At 40.3% G+C, this 23,151-nt stretch overlaps 1 protein-coding gene across 5 annotated transcripts in view; it reads right to left on the bottom strand.

The window, feature by feature from the left end:
• The window catches only part of STARD13 (StAR related lipid transfer domain containing 13), a 223,431-nt gene that overhangs the window by 63,588 nt on the left and 136,692 nt on the right, over positions 1-23,151 (bottom strand). For all 5 annotated transcript variants that reach the window (XM_029210397.1, XM_029210396.1, XM_029210402.1 and 2 more), the window contains exons 2-3: positions 5,136-5,207; positions 2,272-2,353 (exon numbers count right to left, since the gene is read on the bottom strand). In XM_029210397.1, coding sequence (XP_029066230.1) covers positions 2,272-2,353; positions 5,136-5,207 — 154 coding nt within the window. The remainder of the gene's footprint in view (positions 1-2,271; positions 2,354-5,135; positions 5,208-23,151) is intronic.

Below are 23,151 nucleotides of genomic sequence, written 5' to 3'. Positions count from 1 at the left end.
AACATTTCATGATTATGTAAGTCTAACCATTATGCTGTACACTTTAAATGTATACAGTGCTGTATGTCAATTATATCTCAATAAAACTGGGGGAAAAAACAACAAAAGCCATGATTAGAGAATCAAAGATCTATGAGTATGCAAGAAAATTCAATTGGGAAAAAGATAATGTAATATAATACAATTAACAATAAAAATTATTTCTTTTAAAAAATGCCAGCTTACTAGTAAAAATACTCTTGGTTAAAACTAAGAGGGAAAACTCAGGATGAGGTGGTGGTGCAATAGTTCTGAGTTGGATGAAGCCTTGGTGTGCATCAGACATGCTGAGGAGAAAACACTGCTTTTCCAATTCATTACCTCTAAAGAATTACAACTAGGACTTCCCTGGTGGCGCAGTGGTTAAGAATCCGCCTGCCAATGCAGGGAACACAGGTTCGAGCCCTGGTCCGGGAAGATCCCACATGCCGCGGAGCAACTAAGCCTGCATGCCACAACTACTGAGCCTGCGCTCTAGAGCCCTTGAGTGGCAACTACTGAGACCGCGTGCCGCGTCTACTGAAGACCGAGCACCTAGAGCCCGTGCTCCGCAACAAGAGAAGCCATCACGATGAGAAGACCGTGCACTGCAACAAGGAGTAGCCCCCACTCGCCGCAACTAGAGAAAGCCCGCATGCAGCAACGAAGACCCAGCGCAGCCAAAAATAAAATAAAATAAATTTATATATATATAAAAAAAAAAGAATTACAACCAAACTACCCATTCTTCTCGTAAATGCTCACAAATGGCACTTTGTGCTTGTTTGTTTTTGAGTCCAAATAGCCAGTTCCTGCAATTTGTGATTTAAAGAGTTCTTTGCTCTTCTACCCACTTAAGCAAACCCACAGTAATGCTCTCCTTCAACATTCAGAGATCATTCCTTAACACAAATCTATCTTCATATAGGAATCCCAGAGTAACCAGCTTATGAACGCAGAAATATATGTATCTACAGAATCAGCAAGCCTATGGTTATTTATATACTATTCTAATATATATTGGTGTGTCCTTATCTTGACAAAAGTTTTCCTCATCATTACTTTCCTCTTAAACTATCTTTTCTTTTCTTTTCTCTTTTTTTTTTTTGGCTGTGTTGGGTCTTCATTGCTGAGCACGGGCTTTCTCCAGAGCACAGGCTCATTAGCTGTGGTGCATGGGCTTAGTTGCTCTGCGGCATGTGGGATCTTCCTGGACCAGGGCTCGAACCCATGTTCCCTGCATTGGCAGGCGGATCCTTAACCACTGCGCCAGGGCTCAAATCCATGTCCCCTACGTTGGCAGGCAGATTCTTAACCACTGTGCCACCAGGGAAGTCCCTAAACTACCGTCTTTTCTATGTCAAATGCAGAATGTATGAGAAAAAAATGTTGGATTGCAAGTTATGAGGACTGCAGTTTTAAAGTCAGTTTAGCCCATAACTAGCTCTGTAGCCTTGGAAAAATGACTCACCTCCTGTAACTAATATTTATTTCTAGCTCTGACCTCTCGCCAGGGCTTTAGTTAGGAAACTTCAAATTCCTACAGACACATAGAACCTCTCATGCACATTTAATTGTTCAGAGATATTGATTACATTGGTATCTTTTATTATTACTTAAATTATAATTATTTTATTTGTTCATTTATGCTTCATTTCTTCAGTTAGATTTCTCCAACCAGATTAGACATTCTCTGAGGGGAGGGAGTTATTCATCTTTGTCTCCTTATATCATCTATCACATAGTGAAGGCTTAAATATTTCAGGTTGCAGATATAATTACTTGAGCTTACATATTCTAGTTTGCTGATATAATCATTTGTCTTTGCAAAAAATACAGCTGAGTTTGACATACTCATGGAGCTCTACAGGGCCCTCCCTGACCACTCATGCTCTGGTCCCCCACAATGCCTTCTCCCACTAACCCACCAAACCCCATCACTGTCTATGGCCTCAGTTTGTTTTACTTTTTTAACATAGCTTAACACTCTCTGAGATAATCTCTCCTTCTCCCTCTTTTTCTCTCACTCATTCTCTCTTTTTCCCAATCTATTGTCTGAAGCTTCCTACTAGGATTTAAGCTCCATGACTGATCATGGTCACCATAATATACTTACAGCCTGGACCCATGCCTGGCATATAGTAGGTACTCAATAAGTACTTACTGAATTGTTGTTGAACTCGCCGCTCAACATAGTGATAACTATTAGACACTGAACAATCAAAAGAAGCAAAAATACTTCACATGATTTACCTGTAAAGAGGTTCTACAAGGTCTTTTTCAAGAAAATCATGATCGTTCTTGACAGCCACAATGTTGATGGGAAATTGTGAGTCTGAAAGAGACAAAGAGAGACAAAGGAGTTTATACGCCTTGTTTTATCTGAATGGGCACCAATATCTTCAGGCCACCATGTTTCTGTACTCATGGCTCATCTTAACAGCAGTTACTCCCCATTGACAGGTGTGTTGGTAATGTTTAGAGAGCAGGAAGTTTTACTTTTAGCCCAATAAATGCTTTTAAGAATACAAAAAGGTGTGAAATATGAAAATAACCAAGTGTTTGACCTTGGATAGGACTGCATACCAAGTGCCTGCATTTTTATAGCTCATCACTGTCACAGACTTTTGCCTGTATGGAGAACTTTCCCACTCTCACCATCCACCTAAGGTGGAGGTTGCTGACTTCTGTCCTGATCAGTTCATGAAATACTTAGTTTGGCAGATTTTTTTTTTTTCCTTCAGAAAGGAAAATACCGGAAGTTCAATGGCCTCAAGTATTTTATTTTGTAACAAAATCTTGAGTCACTTTGGAGTGTCAGCAAAATACTCAAACGACTGATTCTATCCAATAAAAAAGGAGAAATTCCAACATTGTAACTTTTCTCCCACAGACTACTCATGCCAGATTTGGAGGTCATGGGCAATGCTCAGGTCACAGTGTTAATTTTAGGTACCTCATTTGTGGAGGTAAAAATCTGGAGATCATTGGAATAAAGTCCATGGCCAAATCTAACCATCAGTGTTGGTCCATTATCATCATCCTACCATTCTTTCTCTTTCTCATCTTATATTTGATATTTGTCAATCATAATAAATCTAAGGGTACCAATTTTCTTATTGCAAGTTGAAAAGAGAAACAATTCCTCTTCTGGTGAAAAAAAGTGAATTCCAGAGTGAATTCTAGACAGTTCCTGAATGTAGACTGTCTCATTCTGCTAGAGAGGGAGTTAATGTGTAGTCATGAGGAACACAGACATGGAGGCCCAGTTGCTCTGGCTTTAAGTCGTGGCTCTGCTACTCACTAGCTGTAGACTGTGGGCAAATCACTTAACCTCCTCTGGGACTCTGTTTCCTCATCTGTAAAATGGGGATGATGATAATTATAATACCTCCCCTATGGTGTTGTGAATATTAAATGAATAGTACATGTACAGTGTTTTGAACAGTAGCTGGCACATAATAAGCTCTATAAAAGTATTTGTTCTTATTCTTATTACATTCATTAAATGCATATGGCTTAAACACAATCTGACAAGCCCATCCCACTTATGAGATATCTTTACTTCTTAGTCATTTATAGACTCTTCACATTTAAATTGCATAGTATTTTGAGTGCACATTACAGTAGAAAATCTATCTCATGAAGGAGCATTCTGACTCTTCTACTTTATAATCTTGTAAAAGTCACTTAACCTTTTTGGGTCTCTCATAATCAGTGCATTGCTGGTGGGGGTGGGGGAATAGTGGCTGCTTAGACCAAAACTGTAAGACCCTCCTCCTTGTCTAAAAGGCTATGGTTTTTTGAAAGCTTTTATTAGAGACCTTAGACTTCACAGCACATTCAGAATTTAAGTGAGAGAGGTAGAAGGTTTTTTGTTTGTTTGTTTGTTTTCTAAAATAAAACTGAGCTTCTAGGTGAATAGATGAGATTCACCAGTGAGTAAAGGTTAATTTTGTTGATTCTTTCCATCCTACATGAATTTTACGTCATCAGGAACATAAGTCTATACTGTATAGTGTACTACATATGCTCAGTTTACCCCTAAAGATTCACTCTCCACTTTTTTGTAAACTGCTTTGTGCCCCAGGATCAGCTGTGGATGGCATTCAAGGGGATCCATGCCCTCTGCTTCCTTTTGTGTTTGGCCAATGGGAAGCCCTGGCTGGAGATGGAGGGAGGGAGGAGTGTGAGGTCAGGGCACTTACTCTCCTGGTTGTCTCCCGGGGAGGCTGCCATCACCAGCTGTGTCCTCCACTCCTAGGGCCTGCTCTGAGATCCTCTCTCCTTCTGGGTTCTGGCACCCTCTCCCTCCATTTATGGCTTTGGGCCTAGGGTAGTGACAGCTCTGCTGCTACAAGCTCTGGGCTCCTGGACTGTTCCTCGTGGTTTCCTATGCCCTGTCCACATCTTTGCAATGAACACTTTTAGAAATAAATCCCCCTCAGATTGTCTTGAGTGTGCTTACTGCTGGGATCCTGACTAATTCACTATACGACTATCCAGGAAGCAGATGCTTTGGTTATAATTTTAGGTATCAGTAAGATAAAGGTAAGTACGTTTATTAACTGTCAAAACATCAATGGAAGTAAGTATGATGCTGGCAATAGAAGCACCTTACTTAAAACCCTGAAAAATAACATCCGATCCATGTTACATCTTAAGCATTTTCAGGTTAAGTAAACAGAACTCAAGAAAAGTCTCAAGATAAATTAGTTTTGTGATTTCTAGGAAATTTATCAACAATTCATTTATTGTACTTTCAAGAAAACAGAGAGTGAAGAAAAAACACAGAAAGGGATAAGGAAGGAAGTGCAGAAAAGCTGCTGTTGGCAGAACACTGGAAGGAAAAGGCAGAGCTGGGATCGGAGGTAGAGGTGAGAGCAAAGCAAGAAGTAAAGAAGGGAGAAGCAGGGAGGGGCCAAAGGTGAGGCAGGCTCAGGAAGCAAGCCTCATTCCTAAATCAGCATCAGTATAAGCCCTGGGCATTGCAAAGGTGGAGGCAAGGAGAAAGCAAGGAGAAAAAATGGTTGAGAAAGATTTGGAAGTCAAAACACACCACAGGACATATTTTGAATTTATTCTCTTTATAAAGAGAGAAGAAAAGCCCAACTTACCCTCATATAACTGAGCGTACTGCGGGAACCCGGCAGCGCGGAGCCAGTCACATGCTTCCTTCGCCTCAATTTCTGAAAAATACAACAAAGGGAAATGTGTGAGTCCAACGGCCACCCACTGGTCTCTACCTCCGCAATGAATGAGGAACTGGTGAGCACTGTGCATGTTATTAACAAAGCAAAATTGTTCTTACGTAAGTCTGTGTAAGTAGCCTACCCAGAAATGGGTATAAAGTGAGCAGGTATCACAAAGGTACTTGTTACGTGTCTGCTAAGCTTATCTTCAATGCTGATCCATAAGTATTTGGATAATAGCAAAACCACAGACTACAGAACACAAAGGCTGGGTTTCAGGGAGGGAAAAATGTCTTATTTATATACTAGGGAACCAGGGGACTAAGGAGGAGGCGGAAAAACTTCCTTATGATTTTTTTTTTTAATAAATTGTTTTAAACTTTCAAAGATAAAGCTAAGACTATTTATTCTACATTCCTTTATTCTTTTACTCTGGGGATAATGAAAGAACGAATACAACTGGGCAGTTTGTGAAAATGTATTTTCTCATAAAGAAAGGTATTAACAAAAACCCAGTGTGTTACTATTTCTTTAATTTTACTAATGGCTTTAATTCCAAATGCCTTGTAATAAGATGTGCATTCATCAAGCACATTCTAATGATTTTCAAGCTGCTGAGTGCTGCATGGAACAGTAAAGCTGGTTACCTGGAACTGAGACATGTGTTTGATGGCGCTGCTAGAATCTCTGAGGGCCAACGTTGATATGTCCTTTGGGTGACCGATTTTGGTGTGGACATACCAAGAGTGCACGGGACCACCTGCCTGGAGAACTTGGGAGGGAGATGGGGAGAGTCTACAGTATGTGAACCAGGTCACTTTTCGACCTCGTGAATCCTGGATCACTTCCCAACCACAACTCTGTTAGATAAATATGAATGCAGGGGAAAAGAAGTTCATCTGTCAAAAGTCCAGTTTCTCCAAACAAAATTAAACAGCCGATTATAACAGGTCTCTACCCAGGCCTCTTCCTCTGCTGTTGGGAGGGAGCCCGGTCAGGTCATTGTATTTCCATTTACTCTGACGTTCGTTTTCCCCTGTAGCCAAAGTTGGAGAGTACCAGGTGTTCTTGGGATCACTTCATAAAAACGATCCACGCTAGCATCAGCAGTGGGCCAGAGACTGCAACCTACGTTGAAAGCTCAGTGTCTTTGCAGCATGATGTTCAATGTGACAGAGCTATCTGGTCTATGTTAGGAAAACAGAACAAAGGCCAGAACATCCACAGGCTCCAAAGGGAAGAGCAAAAGCCTAAAGCCCCGTCCCACTGATCTGGTTGGATATGGGTTGAGATATGTTATTAAATCCAGGGAAACAGGGCCTGTGGTGGCCCCTGTCCCAGAGTCCCTGCTTCTTTTGGCATCCCCTAATCCATTGTCATTCCAGAGACTGATGATTTCTAAATCTTGGGTTTTTTCTCTGACATGAGGGTTTTTTTTTACATACTTACTAGCAGCACAGACCTAATAGGTCTGATTCCTGCCTTGTACACATCATTCAGAAATATCTGGGGCACCAAGCTGGAAATAAAAGCATTGCTATGAGGAGGGGTGAGACCCACAAGTGCAGTTCAAAATGAATTGGCTGGATTGTACTGTATTGGCTAACTTGGGTTTTCCCTTTGGAAGGTACAAAGCGCAATTATTGTACGTCTCTAAAGTTTTATTTAGTACTCATTTGAGAGTCCTTATGTGAAGGCTTCCACTTTGATAACTGCACAAGTACTTCAGGGGAAGTAGGAAATGCACATTCTGACTGTAACATGGAGAAAATGTGAGTCACTCCCGAGTCAAAGATAGGCTGTTGCCTTCTAAAATTTCAAGCTTCAGATTTGCTTTCTTCTTCAACATACTACAGGGGCTAGTGATGAGAAAATACCTAATTTCTAGACATGCTCTAAACAGTTATGAGTCAGCAAGTCTTAGAGAGAAGCACAGAGTTCTGTTATGTGAACTACAGGAATAGCAGGCCTTTTTCTATTTTATTATTGCTTTTACTATCATTGAAATATACTGTTAAGCAGGAGAGCCCCAGAGAGACAGACCAAGAAGAACAAACGGGGGCGACTTGGAAGGCAGGAGCTCTGCCACACAGCAAGCTCAAAGGGGAGCAGGAAGTAACTTGTAAAGGAGCGAACACTCCACCAAATGCTGTGGTAAGAAGGACAGAGAGCTGGGGTAGAGGTGGGCAGCAGGGGTCCTCATGGAAAGACTCTCTTTGAAACTAAGACTCTGGTTGGGCAGTGGAAGAGGGCTCAGGCTAGCCTGGGAGATTTTATTTAAAAGGCTCCCTAGATAACTTCGTTTTGTTTTTTCATAAGAGTAACCTAGATAATGAACTGAAACTCTACTCATACATAAACATAAATAATCAAATCTTAACCAGAACCCAGGTAAATCAAACTCTCAAATAAGCTGATTTTTTAAAATGGGTTGGCATTTTGTTTTTAAGTCTCCCAGGCAAAAGACAACAAAAGCTGCAATTAGTAGGGGCTTCCCTGGTGGCGCAGTGGTTGAGAATCCGCCTGCCGATGCAGGGGACACGGGTTCGTGCCCCGGTCCAGGAAGATCCCACATGCCGCGCAGTGGCCAGGCCCGTGAGCCATGGCCGCTGAGCCTGTGCTCCGCAAAGAGCCTGTGCGTCCAGAGCCTGTGCGTGTAGAGCCTGTGCTCTGCAACAGTGAGAGGCCACAACAGTGAGAGGCCACAACAGTGAGAGGCCCGCGTACCACAAACAAACAACAAAAAAAGCTGCAATTAGTAAATAATAAATGAGAAGAATCCACATCCCAGCCATGGTGGATGGCTCCTCCCCACCACTCCCCACACCCAACTTGCTGTTCTGTTTCTGAAATGTCTCCCAAACACATTCCCCCTACTCTTAAGGGCAAAACCACCTAGTGACAAAGCAAACAAACAAAACAATGGAGCACAATTAACCACTATCAAATGTGACTGCCCACCAAGCTGAGTTGGAGATAAAAAGAGCCTTACGATTCCTACTGATTCCCCACAGCCCCTACTAACACCTGTCAGCCAAATGCTAATGTGTTCCCGGGGGCCTATTACCCATGCAACAGCCAAAATGCCTGGAGGAGTAAGAAGGAATCATTACTGCCAGTGTCATGTTTCACAAGGCCTACATAATGAGAGTTAAATGACATTTGAGGAGAGTGCGAAAATCTCTTTTCCACTGAGCTCTTGCTTAGCCAGCACAAAATTATGTAAAAGCTTTAAGGGCCATTCAAATCACATTTTGACAGTTTTATTTGTTCCCCATTTCCAACCCACACCTGGCCCTGTGGCATCTCCAGGACTAAAAGGCAAAGCACCAACCTTCTGCAAGTCTCCTGCAGCAAATGTAAGTGTGGGGAGAAACCAGAGAATGCCCTTGACAGACTGGCCTACTGATCTCGACCATGGTTACCACATTGTAACTGGAGAAAATTCATTCTGTTTGGCTCTGGATATGATAGGATTTCAATAGAATTTTTGTAATTATTATATATAAAAATCATTTCCATTTTACTCTAGAGTGAGCATCTGTTTTTGCTTGCCCAACATCCTTCCCCCCTCGCTCGGATAACAGAGCCTCTTCTACATGGTTTAGGTGGGCCCAACACTCCTGGTCCCCTCCAACCACATTCCTTGGCCCTCTCACCACCACCCACATGGATGACCTGCTCCTTAAGAGAACCCATTCCCCTAAGTCCAAGGAAACCAAGGAGTTTTGGGATATTAAGTCAACAGTTGTTTGGGGGCTGAAATCAACTGGTTGAAAAAGGAGATATTCAGTTTTTCAATTGGTAGCTTGACCTGCACAAAAGCCAAGCAAACCTTTTCAATCGACAAATAAAGAAGATAGTTTGACGCTTGGCATGCTCTTCCATCACATATCTGTAATTCTACTTGGGGGAAAGTCACTCACTTTGCCTCAGTTGCCTTTCCTACATGCTTAGACCATGCTCGGACCTCTGTCCAGAGACAGACACAGCTGAGGGAGGTTGTCTCATTGGGTGCCCGAGTTGCTGCACATCAAAGGGCATGAGAACGAAGTCACTGTGGAAATTACCATAGCCTGTGACACTGGTTTTAGAAAGTATTATCACATTTCTTAATTACATGTGCTCAGTGTTAAAAACTTATAAAAATACAAAAAGGCACAATGAAAGAAAAAAGTCAACTCTTGTCCCATTAGTTAACATAATTCAATATATGTTATTTGTCAAACTGGTAGTGATGGTAATGTCTTTGGTTGACTACCTTCTGCATATAACAAAATACATTGTGAATATTTTCCCATATCATGGTATTGTTGGTAAAAATGGAAAATTTACTTTGTTTTGAGAATGATGCTTATTTTTTAAATACCTAATTTTTGAATACTGCCAATTGAGCTGACAACATCAAGGTAGCCAAGAGGAAACAGTTCAGTAGGCCTTCATCAACACAGTCTGATTGTGGAGAAGGCTGGAAGTCTATGTGAGTTAAAAGAGATTTATAAGCTGTTTCTTTAAGGAAATATCACCCGATGTTTGTACAGTCAGGTGGACAAGGCTCCAGAGGGCCTCAGTCAAGTAAGGAGTTGTATTGAGCACAGCAAATTTACCGCCCAGGTTTGCAGGCCTCCTTTCTTGTTACTCTCTCATTGAATTTTTAAACTGGTGCTTCTAAAGTGCTTGGAACAGTGTGTTCTCCTACCTAAGCATTTAAATACATTTTTTTTTTTAATTTACGTTATTCTCGGCATAGCAAATACTTTTCCCATAGCTAACCCAAAGGGATACTCTTCTTTCTAAATACCCAAAGGTATTTCTAAGGGACACTCTTCTTCTAAACCAAAAATTCAAATTAGGGCCAAATTAAGTATTATTATCATCAGAAAATTAGCTGGCTAGAAAGAACCCGATTTACCGTGGAAAGTTTAAGGCATATGTATTTATGTTCTTCTTACAAATCTCCTGGAATTTTGATGGACAAACTGGCTCCAATTTAAGTAGGTCTTAAACGTTCTTAACGTTCATTCTTAAACGTTCATTAAAAGTACTCAAGAGAAGTTGGGAAAAAAAGACAACATCGATCTCCATGTGATTTAGAAAAGTGGGCTTGAGAACAGTGTTTTGTTTTTTTCATTTAAACTGGCTGACATGGTGGGCACCCCGCTTCTGAAAGATTATGGGTGACTCAACCACCACAAGATGTCTGCAGTTGACACAATTATCACTATTAAAGCATATCCAAGGTATTAACATTTCAACAGGCTCATGGTTGTCGGCTTAGTATGGTTTGCACGGCTGAGTTAGCTTCATTATTCACGAACTTCTTCAGACAAATGACTCCTTTGTCTTCAGATGAAATTTCTCAAGTGAAGTCCCTATTTATTGAAGCTGTGTTTATTCCATAGGCTGTATTTATTCCACAGGCTAGGCCAAATTTGTCAAAACCAGTGCCAGAGTATCCATTCTGTCCATATGTGGACGAGAATGATGCAAGCATTATTAGGTAGGACCATGCACTACCACCATCATCCTTCTCCTGGGAGGGCTTTATAACCCTCATCACAGGTTCAGGAGGGAACACCAAGTTTTGTAGTAACAATAGGCTTTGATTTAGATCCCATGTCATGGCAACAGGATACATCTTTTTGCATTCTTTGAATTATATATTTATTGCAATGTGTAAAAGGCCTGAATAAGTCTTAAATGTATACCAAGTATAATATTTTCTAATGTGCATAGCATTTTATTTCCATGATATTCTAAGTTACTAATAGAATTAAAATACAGGTTATTTTAGAAATTTAAGATTATTAATCTCTGAACATTCAAATCAGTGAACCAAGTGATAAACAGCCATTTTATCTCCCCATAACTTAAGGCAATCTTTTTTCTGATGTGTAGAAAAATATCTTGCACTCAGCTAATATATAACTATAGAAGAAAGAAATAGGAAGGTGTATATATCCTCAGGACACCTAATTGTACTCAGTTAAGATGGAGAATCATGGCTGGGTTTATGTGTACTATTTTCCTGAAAGCAAGAGTAACAGACATGCTGAGACATACTATTCCATCACCAATTCTTAACACTAGCCTTATTTCTCAGGTTGTGAAGTATCTTCTGCAAGCTGGATTCATAGCAAATCTAGCCACTTAAAAGTAATTTCTATTAGAGTGAAAAAAATCAAGCAAATTCTATACCTAAATAGAAGGTCTATTCTTAGTCACTCAAGGGTTGTTTGTAATCTCTCTTTTTCAGCCTTTTTGGGGAAAACATATAATATATATAATTTATTATTTGTTTACTATTAAATTTTTAGTATGATTATAAATCAAATTATATATTTTAATATATTTAACATAAATTTACACAACCATAAATTTAAAATTCTAAATAAAATTATATATTTTATATAATTATAAATTTATAATGAAAACACACACACACTCTAACACATTCCTAATGAGTCCCTGCTCTTTCCAGCTGCCAGGGAACTTGCAGTTCTCATCCAACTGGGAAGCATGTACTTTCCCATCCCACTGATGTCCGGCTTGGCCATAATGACCCACTCTGGCTAACGAAACGTGGGCAGAAGTAATGAATGCGAGTGTCAAGCAAAACTCTTCAAAAGCCATCACCTAGTTCTGCCAGCTCTCCTACCCTTCCCTTGACCATGAAGCTGGTATGTCTCAGAGGCTATTCTTCAGCCTGGGTCCTGGTATGACGACACAGGGAGCAAAGCCACAGCAGAGCAGCTGCTGACACGTTATGTGAGCAAGCAATAAACTTCTGTTGCTTTATGCCACTACAATTTGGGGGACAACTTGTGACAGTGGCATAATCTAGCTTAAGCTAATTTAGCACAGCTGCCAGCTGTGCCTTTTATAGATGAAGCATAGGGATGCACTACAAACTTTTATTTCAACTTGAGGCTGTTCCTGGATATCCGTTAGTGTGTCAGAAAGGAACACAGTCAGTCTCCATAATAATTTCTGCCTGGAATTCTGCTTCTCTGCCTACAGTGCCTGGCCTGTATGAAATGTTAAAATGTAAACAATTCTTTCACGCCCATCTGTCACATGGATCCACACATGAGTGTGTGTGCACTTACATTACAAACACACACACTTTTTCTCTCACCTACACATACACACTTACATCACAGAAAATCGAAAGTTCAGTTGCAACTGAACAAGGAACAGAAATACTATTCTCCATGCCCATATTCCTAATAGTATGAAAACAAGAACAAAGATCACAAACCTCTCCCCCACACCCCCGCAATCAATCTCAAAGAAAAGGAAAGCAGAAAATATATGTTCTACTAGCCAAATCGTTTCTGAGCAGATTGTTTTACTCCAGTTTTCCATGGGACAGGGTAGCTCTTTATTCTCTCCTTTCATTTGGTACATATTGTTCCCATCAGGCACTTGCGGTATCTCTCAGGGAGGCTGCATGCATACACAAGCACATGAACATCCCCAGCCTTGCGAGGTTGTGGAGCCACTGCCTACCACTAAATCCCGAGAGATTCTTGGGGTTGGAGTCAGTTATGCAACTGAAATGCAAGGTAGGGGAACACAGAACTGATTCAGACAATTAGAAAGAGGGTTGCAATTTGCTGCCCTTGGCCAAGGTACCTCCATATTGACCCACCAAGATAACAGAATCTTGAGGAACCTTTCTTGGGACAAGGGTATGAAGATTCTGGAGATGGCTTCTCTCTCTCACTTGGCTTCTTTGGCTTCTATTGGAAAGGTGAGGAATAAGAGTCCATGGCAACTAACTTGATGCTGGCTCTCAGGAGCAGAAGCTCTAACTTCCACAAGGTCAGCCAAATGGCCAGAATCAGAAGGGTCCCTGTCTATTCACTGTGTCATGCCCATGACTTTTTGTCCAGGGAAGAGCAACTGCTTTGGACAAGTCCTACCACCACTAAGAAGTCAGGTATCTTGGCTTTGGACAGGTATTCTTCTATCCTATATTGCTTTAAGACTTACTCTTTAAATGTTAAAAAAAAAATTATTCATGTCTTTAGGGAATAAAACCCCTTCTATATCTATTTTCAGACATATCTGGATGTCTATACTTATAAAGGCTTATCTGCTATTCCAGCTGCTTAGGCCAACTCTTTTATAATTGTGGGTACTGCAATTACACCAGAAGTTTTCATGATATCAGGGAAAATTGTTCCACGCAGGCATCAGAAGGAGCACGGATCTGTCTGGATAAAATAACTACAAGAATCCTACAGACCCTATTCATGTCTTTCACTCCCCGTAGGGCTGGCACGGCAAGATACAACGTCACCAAAGCTTCTGACTCCCAACTCAAGGCTTTGTTCATTTAATTTTTAGCAACTCTAATACCTGCATCAGTCAAAACTCATGTTTGCTTAATTTAATCCCAAGATAAGATGTGCACAACTCAAGTGTAATTTTACTATCTGGCTATACATAAAAACTTGATGGTGTATGTGTGTGTGTATTATTTTAAAATATTTACTGGGATAAATTTTTTTTGTTTTGTTTTTGCGGTATGCGGGCCTCTCACTGTTGTGGCCTCTCCCGTTGCAGAGCATAGGCTCTGGACGCACAGGCTCAGCGGCCATGGCTCATGGGCTCAGCCGCTCCATGGCATGTGGGATCTTCCCGGACCGGGGCACGAACCCGTGTCCCCAGCATCGGCAGGCAGACTCTCAACCACTGCGCCACCAGGGAAGCCCTGGGATAACATATTTAATGAAAAATTTTCAATGTGTCTTTGCCAGTTTTCTGGAATGCTTTCTACTTTTATGCAGTGGCATTGGTTCTGTGAATGATTTCCTAAAGATACATCACTTATCCCAGAAAATCAGGGCAGATTCAAGAAATTAAGTTTTTATTAGGTCTTCAGCTACGGATTCATTTTTCTCCATGTTCTTCAAGGCCAAAGAGACCATTGAGCTTAGAGGTTCGCTCTCTAAATATTGGGATTTCTATTTTGCAAATCATTAATAGACACTGACATTATATATCCTTTACAGAGAGCAATTTAAAATGAATACAGGTAGTTGAAATAGCTTTATCTGATTTAAGGTGGGGGGAGATTAAACTCCCAACTGAAGAGATGGAAAACAACCTGTATGCTGGAACACCCCTTTTTCATCAAACACAGTGACACATTATTGATTTGTGTCACACTATTATCTACCACATGGCCTACTGATATTAAGTCAACTAAACACCCCATAAATATATCACGAATGCAATCAAATTGGTTTTTAAAAGTTATATAAACTATAAAGAAGTTTTAAAAGTTTAAAACATGATAAAAGTTTTAAAATCTTCTAATAGTTCAATTTGTAGATAGTAGATAACTTCTAATTTTAAGGAATTCTTTGGGCCTCAGTAATTATTGTTATAAAATCTTAATTGGATCTCTCCAGATTTTAAGAACATAGTAGGAAATGGCAGAACTATGTGTCATGTAAACACATGAATACTTCTAAATGGGGGTCTAGGCAACTCTAACTCTTGTACAATATAAATGTAATTTAATTACCTGACTAGCTTTGAGCATATAACAATTTTAATTAATGATGGTCTTGACTAATATGTTTGCCCAAATATTCACTGAATTCAGGTATAAAGGACTATTTCCCTTAAGAACAGAGTTGAATAAGAGATAAAAGTGACTTAAAATTTCCTCTTAAATGAAATCAAACAGAAGAGAATCAAAATCTAAACCTAAGATTTGAAACACCTGAAAGAAATAAAGAAGGAAAAGAGAAAGAAAAATCACTTTCATTCTATCATCTGGAGATCGAGTCACATTTTGTTGGCATATATGTAATCTCTCATTCTTTTATTAGGAAGATGTATACATGTATTGAAGCCAAGTATACCACCTATTTTATATAATCTTTAAATAAAATTGCAATCTGCTTTTTCACTTGACAATGCATTTTGAACCTCTTTCCATGCCAACAGATGTCCTTCTCAAACATTCTACTTGGCTGAATAACATTCCCACTGCTATTATTTTAAAAAGCCCCTTCTTTTATCAGTTTAGGCTTCCACAATCATACGTTAAAAATAATAAATCTAGTTCTCTGGAGGCTTCCATTCTAAATAAAGAATTTTGCCAGAATGTGCATATCCTGGTAAACGTACTTCTGGGTTGATACTTCTCATATTATTTTACATTCTGGATTAAGATGCATCTCATATGGTTTTGATTTATATTCTCAGCAGACTTCAAAAAAGGAAATTCCAAGCGGAAGTTTATTCATACACCAGAACTATGTTTAAATGATGCTACAGGGATATCTTAAACTAACACAAGTCAGGAAGTTCAAAGTTGAGGTTAGATCTTGGACGATGTTCCCACCTCTTCCTTCTTGGTATTTTGAAAGCGGAGATTTTATGTAACAGCTGTTCTGCTAGTCTTTGACCTCCTACATATGTATTTAGATAATCTCCAAGATGAATTTCAAAACTTTATGTAATTAGCATTTTCTAAAGGGTGTTGCTGCAGTTTCAAGGTTACACTTAAAAAACAAAACAAAACAAATAAACTGGACCAAATAAAGAAAAACTCCCCAACTTGTTTTAATGACTAGATGAATATTTGGAGTCTACAAGACTCCTAAAACCTTTTAAATAATCAAGAGCAAAATGTGACCCAAATTCGAAAACTAGCAAATTCACCAAGAGTGAATCTCTTTAGAACAAAACAATTTTATTTTTGTGTAGGGTTAATGTTTTGCCTTAAAGGAGAGTTCAAAATGAAGATAACGTTCTGATTTCCTTTTGCTCTTAACTAATGGCATACCTATTACTTAAATAAAACAAGATTCTTCTCTTGTTGAATGCACATACTTAGTTTTATGAATTAACTTTTTTAAAAGAGCCTGTCAATTTGTTTAGAAAATGTTCCTTTATCTGAAGGCATACCAGACTAACTGGTTGTAAGAGGTAAAATGGCTTACAGTGGTTAGAAGCACTGACTCCACCCCTCATTACCTCATGACCTTGGATAGATTAATTTCAGCATGCCTACAGGAGGGCCTAGGGGCCAAATACCCACCCTTCACAAAGATTCTTCTTACAAGAAGAATCCAACAGGCAATTCATTTTTTCATTCTATAGATTTCATTAGACTCTTTCTGTTAAATAATGTTGTATCGCAGGAAGCCATGCTTTGCACCATACAATGCTGTTCAACAAGATGTAATGAGAATCATAAATGAAATGTGACACTTTGAAAATGGTAGTAAGAGCCTCCACCAGCTGCTACTTTCAGGATATGAACACCGGATTGGGGAAGGCAGTCTTGTGATTATAGTTTATGATGTGCTTACCGGTTAATAAGTAAAATATTAGCAATCATGTGCTTGGTATGTGAAGATCTCAAGGGCAAAGATATGTTTAAACATACCAAACACATCAGAGGCCTGGGAAAGAAATCTGTATCAGACATGTAGCCTTCATTAAGGGAAATGCTGTCAGAAGATTATTTTTCCATGTTAAAAAAAAAAAAAACAAAAAACTGAACAAATAAGTAAATCTTGAGCAAGGGATATGGGCTTCCCAGATAGGCTTCCTCTCAAGGTCATTCCCACTATTCAAAACATCCCAGGTGTGTTTTCAGGGATCTGCTTTGTGAGGAGGCAACTGGAAACTATTCAATAGTTCCAATACCGTTCAGATGCTTCAACCATTTACATCTAAAAGCAAAGGAATATTTTGCTCTTATGCTTAAAATGATTATAATGAATGTTTCATGACTGCTCACAATACACCCAATGGTGAAGAGAAAATTTAGAAAGCAGTCCTCTTTGAACCTTTTGTTTTTCCAAAACGAGGAACGGTGAGTACATATTCACACACACACACACACACACACACACATTTTAATTGAGATAAGTCTGTCTTGTTTAGGCTAATGTATAAACTAAAGGTCCTTAACCCAGGGTTTTTAGAAAGAGCTTAGGCCTGGGAACTTCTTTGCATGAAAATATTATTATATAGGCACTTTATTTGCTGAGGCTACATAGCTTTCATCAAATTCTGATTCATTTATTTTACCACTAAAGTACTCCCATTTAGCCCAAGAAAGCAAAACCTTTATGCACCTTTGAAGGCTTAGAAAAGGGCCAGCTTTTTCCTGCTTTGTTCCCTGTAGACAATCGATTCTTGATTTTGGAACTTGGTGAGATAAATAATTTCTTTCTCTCTGTCACACACACACACATACACACACACACACACACGTATACAGGTGCACATATATTCTGTAAACGTATCACAGGTAAAACTGCAAGCATCCTTAAATAAATATGTGGATTTTTATATTCTCTTAAATTATAATATTGCAGGTACACATTACCAGATTGGAAAACAGAATGTATCTTTGCATGTCCAGTTCTTAGCCCAGAGCTTTGCAAATGAATGTTGACTAAAAGAGTGAAGGGCTATATTAAGAGGAAAATATTCAATATTTATAGTTTTAAATATTTACAGGCCAATAAACACCTAAAACATTTTTCAGATACATGAGTTCCCTCTGAAGTCACAGGGCTATTTTAAATATGGGAACATGTGAATGTACTTTGCAAACAGTAAAACCCTGTAAAAAATAAGGTTTTATATCCTTGGGCAGTACTGTCTTTGTAGATCTCAATGTTGCCTAGGTTTTCTGAAGGGCAGGGCATTTGACACAGTCCCAGCACGGACTGGGAGAGTCATTCCTACGGGCCCCGATCCCTTTCCCCTTCCCTCTGCATGGAATCCTTGGGAATTCCTAGTCCAGACATTACTGCAAGATTTAGTCTTGGAAGAATAACAGCGTGAAAAGATTTTCCTGTTTTTTCACAAAGGAATCACTCTCCCTTTTTAAGATCAACAAACCTGATTGGGATATATTCATTCATACTTGAAAATAACCAGACATGAGCATAGAAAAAGAATATCATAAGACTTTCAAATGTTTTGACCACAGTCTTTAGAAAGAAATATACTACTAATAGTTGTGAGCATGTACATACATACTCATACTCAGAGACTGAAACAAAGTTTCACAAAACAATAATTACTCTTTATATACATGCAATGCCACCTGACATTTTCTGTTCTGTTCTCTTCTATTAAAAATTGCTGGGTATACCCATTAGCTGACATCATCACCCTCAGTTTAAAGAATGCTGCCTCAGATGACACTCAGTTATATGAGAAGCATCTGGTTAAATCAATGAATAAACTGAGTCCAGTTCTAAGAGTCTGACAACTGGTCTTCCTAGACTCCTTCCCTCTCCTGAATTCCTCATATTCTCACAAACTCAACCCCAAGACCTGCTTAGTTTCCCTCTTAAATGTATTTCTCCAGCTTCTATCGGCCCACTTCCATTCTCTCTGCCTTAGTTTAGAGCATGATCATGTCCTGAGACGATTGCAGCAGACTCCTAACAGGTGCTCCTAACAGGTGCCCCTGCTTCAGTTCTTGCCTTCCTGACCTCTCTAAGACACAGGTATGATCATTCTCCTTAGGATTCCTTCATGCCTCCCTGTCACCCAAAGAACAAAGTACCAGCCCATTACCCTCACCCACAGCGCCCTCCCTCATCTGGCCTCTGCCTACTTCCAGGGGCTCACGGCCCAGTTTGGGCCCAGGTACTGAAACGGCGGGGAGTTTGTCAGTCCCATGGTGCTGTTTCACGTTCCACGCTTGCCCTTGGGTTGTTTCTTCTCCTTTGTCTGTCCCATTCTTCCTACTTCTTTTTCTCCTGATTTACTCATTTGTCTTCTATCAAGATTCAGCTAAGACATCACTTTCCGAATCCCAGGTTAGCTTGTCTCTCTCTGGACTTTTGTACATTATAGTCCTTACGAGGTTAGACTGAAATGTTCTTGTTATACGTCTGTCTCCCCATTAGACTACAAGCGTTTCAAGGGCAGAGGTTGCCTGATTCACTTTTTGCACCTCTAGTGCCTGGCAGAGCACTTGAACCCAGTGCGTGTTCAATGCAATCTTCCTTAAATAAATATGCTGAATGTGGCAGAGCTGAGAAGCTCTGCTTCTGTTCCAGGTGTCCCTTGGGTACCCATCTTCCACCAACATTGCCCTGCATTCATCCCAAATCAGAACGGACTGCCGCTCCTTTTATTTATTCCCAGCAAAGGACCTGCACATACTGCTGGTCAAAGGTCTTTGGCGAAGGTACCTCTTGCCCCTGAAAAAGCTCTCCTGCTTTCTTTCTTTTTTCCTGGTTTGACTGAAGGAGGCTGAGGGGCACATGCTGGGTTTTCATGCCTTCCGGTTCTATTTCATTTAAGTCTGCTGCTACTGTTGCTGGAGCTGAGGATGGGCTAAGTGCCAGCCCCAGACTTAATAACAAATCAATGACATGAAATCTCATGAAGCTTAGAGGTCTTCCAGATGTGGATTTGGAATAGTAATGGGAAGTCAGATTTGGTCCAGAGTCATTTCCAATCTAGACGACTCTGGGAGAAGGAGGGTAGTTCTGGTGATGAGCAAAAAGGGTTAGGTGCCCTCAGGAGCAGATCTGAGCCTAGTTCAGTCTGGACCACCCGAGATCTCCCTGCATATGCCTTGGAGGACACCCAGCTCCCCGAAGCTGCCCCATTCATTCCTCCAAGGGAATCATCCAGTCAGTCCACAACGGCACCCCTGGGGAAGTGGGTATGCTTTCAGTCAGAGTAGAATAATGCCTCTCTACACACTACAGTAGAGAAATGGAGTAGAGCAATCCCCTCTCTTTAAATGTAACTACACCCAGCCACGACTATTTTGGTTCTCAGGAGCAGAGGGAAAATGTGTGATATACTGAGGTGACCTTCTTTTGGGCACTAGATTTAGTTGGGTCTGCCTAGAAGACCCTCCCCTTTATTCTTAGTTAAACCTTCTCTTTCCTGGAAAAGGTAGCTTGTTGGACACCTACTCCAGGAAGCCTTCCCTAAACCCTTCTAACACTTATGGTCTCTCCCCTTCCATGACCCCTGGCTATCTTGAATTGTTATTTGACCTATTATTATGGTCATCTCTTAGTGGACTTAAAGTCTGAGCACAGTGAACTTGTAAACAGTAGGGACTCAGTACAATTTGTGGTGGTTGTAGCTGTTATGGCTACCATCAATAACTAACAGAAAGACAAGCTCATACATGGGTGTGGCTGGTGACTGATTGTGATGGTGATGATTACTGGCCCTTGCTCATCTCTAGACACAGGAAAGTAACCTGGGGGAAAGGATGAAATTCTTTAATGGATAAAGCAAAGGACGGAACAGATATGGTAAGGAAGACAGCAAGTTGAGATCAAACCCCCCCCACCCACCGCCAGAGTGTAGCAGTGGAGAGCAGCATAGAGTATGGGATTACTGTAGGGGTCCCTGAACAAACCTCATTACATCTCAAAGTCTCCGTTTCCTCATCCACAAAATGTGCATAATGTTATGGATATAATTCAGGTCAGCTGGAAGGATGTGAGAGAAACTCCAGAACAAGGAAGGGTATTTTGTGTACCGCTGCAATTCTGGTCCCTGGCACAAGGCTTTGGACTTTACTTTGTGTTTACAAATGTTGGACAAAATGAATTACGTAAATTGACAAAGAGCAGGCAATAAAAGTTGGAGCTTTTATTATCAACTGAAATGAGTACTTTTCACATTTTCCCACTGACGTACTCAAATGGCAGAAGACAATAAACAGATGTCCTCCATGAATTTATTTCACATTTCTACCTATATAGAGGACGAATAAAACATGCCCTCCCTTATTTTACTACAAAAAGCTTTCCCTCAAATTTTAAGAAAGCCAATGCTCCAAGATGTACCATCGTGGACATTCTGGGGGGATGAAGGGACTCAAATGTAAATTTAAAAGAGAAATTTCACTTTTAGAGAGATGATTTATCACTAGATTTATCTTATTTTTTAATAACAGCTTCCCTGAACACTAGAAAATGTGGGGTTTGGGCAAATGCCAACTCCATTCGAGATAGGATGACACTACTGGACCCAGGGGTTTGACTAGAACGAACTGAGAGACACGCAGGCAATGGACAGCTGACGGTTGGTTGAGCTTAGATCACAGGATGGAGGTAGAATCTCTGCTCAGCAACATAAGATGTTGGCTTGAAAACAAAGACATTCTTAAATATATTTCCGTAAAATAGCAGAAGATCTCATGTTCTGAAGGCAAGTTGTGCATTTCATTAAGGAACGCAACCAACATCCCTCAAAGATAACTTCAGAGATAGAACCCAAATTTGATCACTCGCTCTGCTGCTTAATATCCTTCAGGACTCTTAAATGCTTCCAAAGTAAAATGCAAACTTCCAAGGACAGCATACGATTCTTGAGCTCAGCGTGGGTCCCCGGCGTGTCCTTCTGCGTCTCAACTGGGCACGTGCCCTGGATGCCAGCAGTACTAACTCCCAGCTCCTTAAAACTGCAGCTTCCCGCCACTCCCGTCCTCTGTTCCCTGTAGGTACTTTTCCTAAATCTAGAATGACTTTCTCCCACTTGATCTGACTCGCTAATCCTTATTCTTCCTTCCCCCTCTATTTCTTTAATTCTCAGCTCTAGTTTTACCTTCTCTGCCAAGTCCTTCCTGACCACCGGCTTTCTGCCACACAGGTAGGTAAGGTTCTCCCCGTCTCTCCTTGGCACCCTCTGTGTACCTCTGGCCCAGCACTTACCCTGGCACTGGAATTTTTGGTTGATTCTGCTTTTCTGTTTCCCTCCACAGGCACAGTCTTTGCATATCCTGTGCCAGCAAAGTGCCCAGCACCCCAAAGGGGCTTAATTAATGTTTGCGTTATGAACTGAGGAAGCTTCCAGCACAGAGGCTCAAGAAATTTAGAGCGAGGAGTAAATGATAGTCCTTTCTCATGCTTCTGGCCACGGACAGAGAGGAAGAACCTCACTGCTCCCCGGTGACCTGTGAAGCAACAGCAAAGATTCCAAACCTCCACACTTCCTTTCCCCACTGTTTTCATTCACATTAAAAAAGGAACACCATGGATTTGCATCACAGCCTCAAAGTACTGTGAGGGGGAGACAGGATTGCATTTGGAACAGGAAGAATCACACTCTTTCTTATGAATCAAACCCCTAAACAGAACAAAATTTAAGGTGGAGTATGTCCCACTTACTCACATTATCAACAGTCCTTTAGTATCGAACAGAACTCTCTACTCGTGAAGGAAGAGTGCAAGAGTTACAATTCCAATGGTTAATCTTTTGCTTGAAACTTCCAAATCTTTTATTTGTCCTTAAAGAACATAAATACAGTTTAAAAACATTCCACAGCTGACAACATGTAGCAAAGATGATGTTTCTAAAAGACTTCCTCCTTCTTGGTACAAAAAGTACCCTCATATATCCTGTAGGTACTAACAGATTCATGTTCATAACTGCTTTAAGTTCTATGCTTCTCCTCTCCTCTCTGTCAAGTGTGGTTTCTGTTTAGAGTCTAAACAGTATATTGTTAATTACATATTCCATAATGTCACTTATTTTATAACACAATAATGGTATTAGCAAATTTGAAGTTAATAGTCCCCAAACAGCAAAAAAAAAGCAAAAACAAAACCAAATCCATACCTCTTAGGTTTACCGAATTCTAGGTTTTAAAATTCTCTTTGGCATAATGGTTTCTATTAGCAAAACCCAGATAGCACTAAATTACCAATAAATTCTGCCAGAAACATCCTATGAAACTCTGCTCCAAGGATTTACAATCATTCATTTTAGGCTTCATATTGATACCTCTTTGTTTCCAATCATGCTGTGAAAATAGAAGGGAAACAATTCACAGCAGTGCTTCGAGATGCTCATCTGGGAAAGTGGGGGAGTATCCCTAATGCTGATGTCACTGTCATTTCTAAAATTCCAGCCCTGGTCACTCTGCCATCTGGGCTACTTTTCTATCTGGAATTCT

This window comes from Monodon monoceros, unplaced genomic scaffold (assembly GCF_005190385.1).
Source record: "Monodon monoceros isolate NGI ecotype Baffin Bay Population unplaced genomic scaffold, NGI_Narwhal_1 Super_Scaffold_8, whole genome shotgun sequence".
Classification (NCBI taxonomy): domain Eukaryota; kingdom Metazoa; phylum Chordata; class Mammalia; order Artiodactyla; family Monodontidae; genus Monodon; species Monodon monoceros.
Note: the sequence above shows the minus strand (reverse complement) of the source record. Positions and strands in the feature narration are given on the sequence as shown.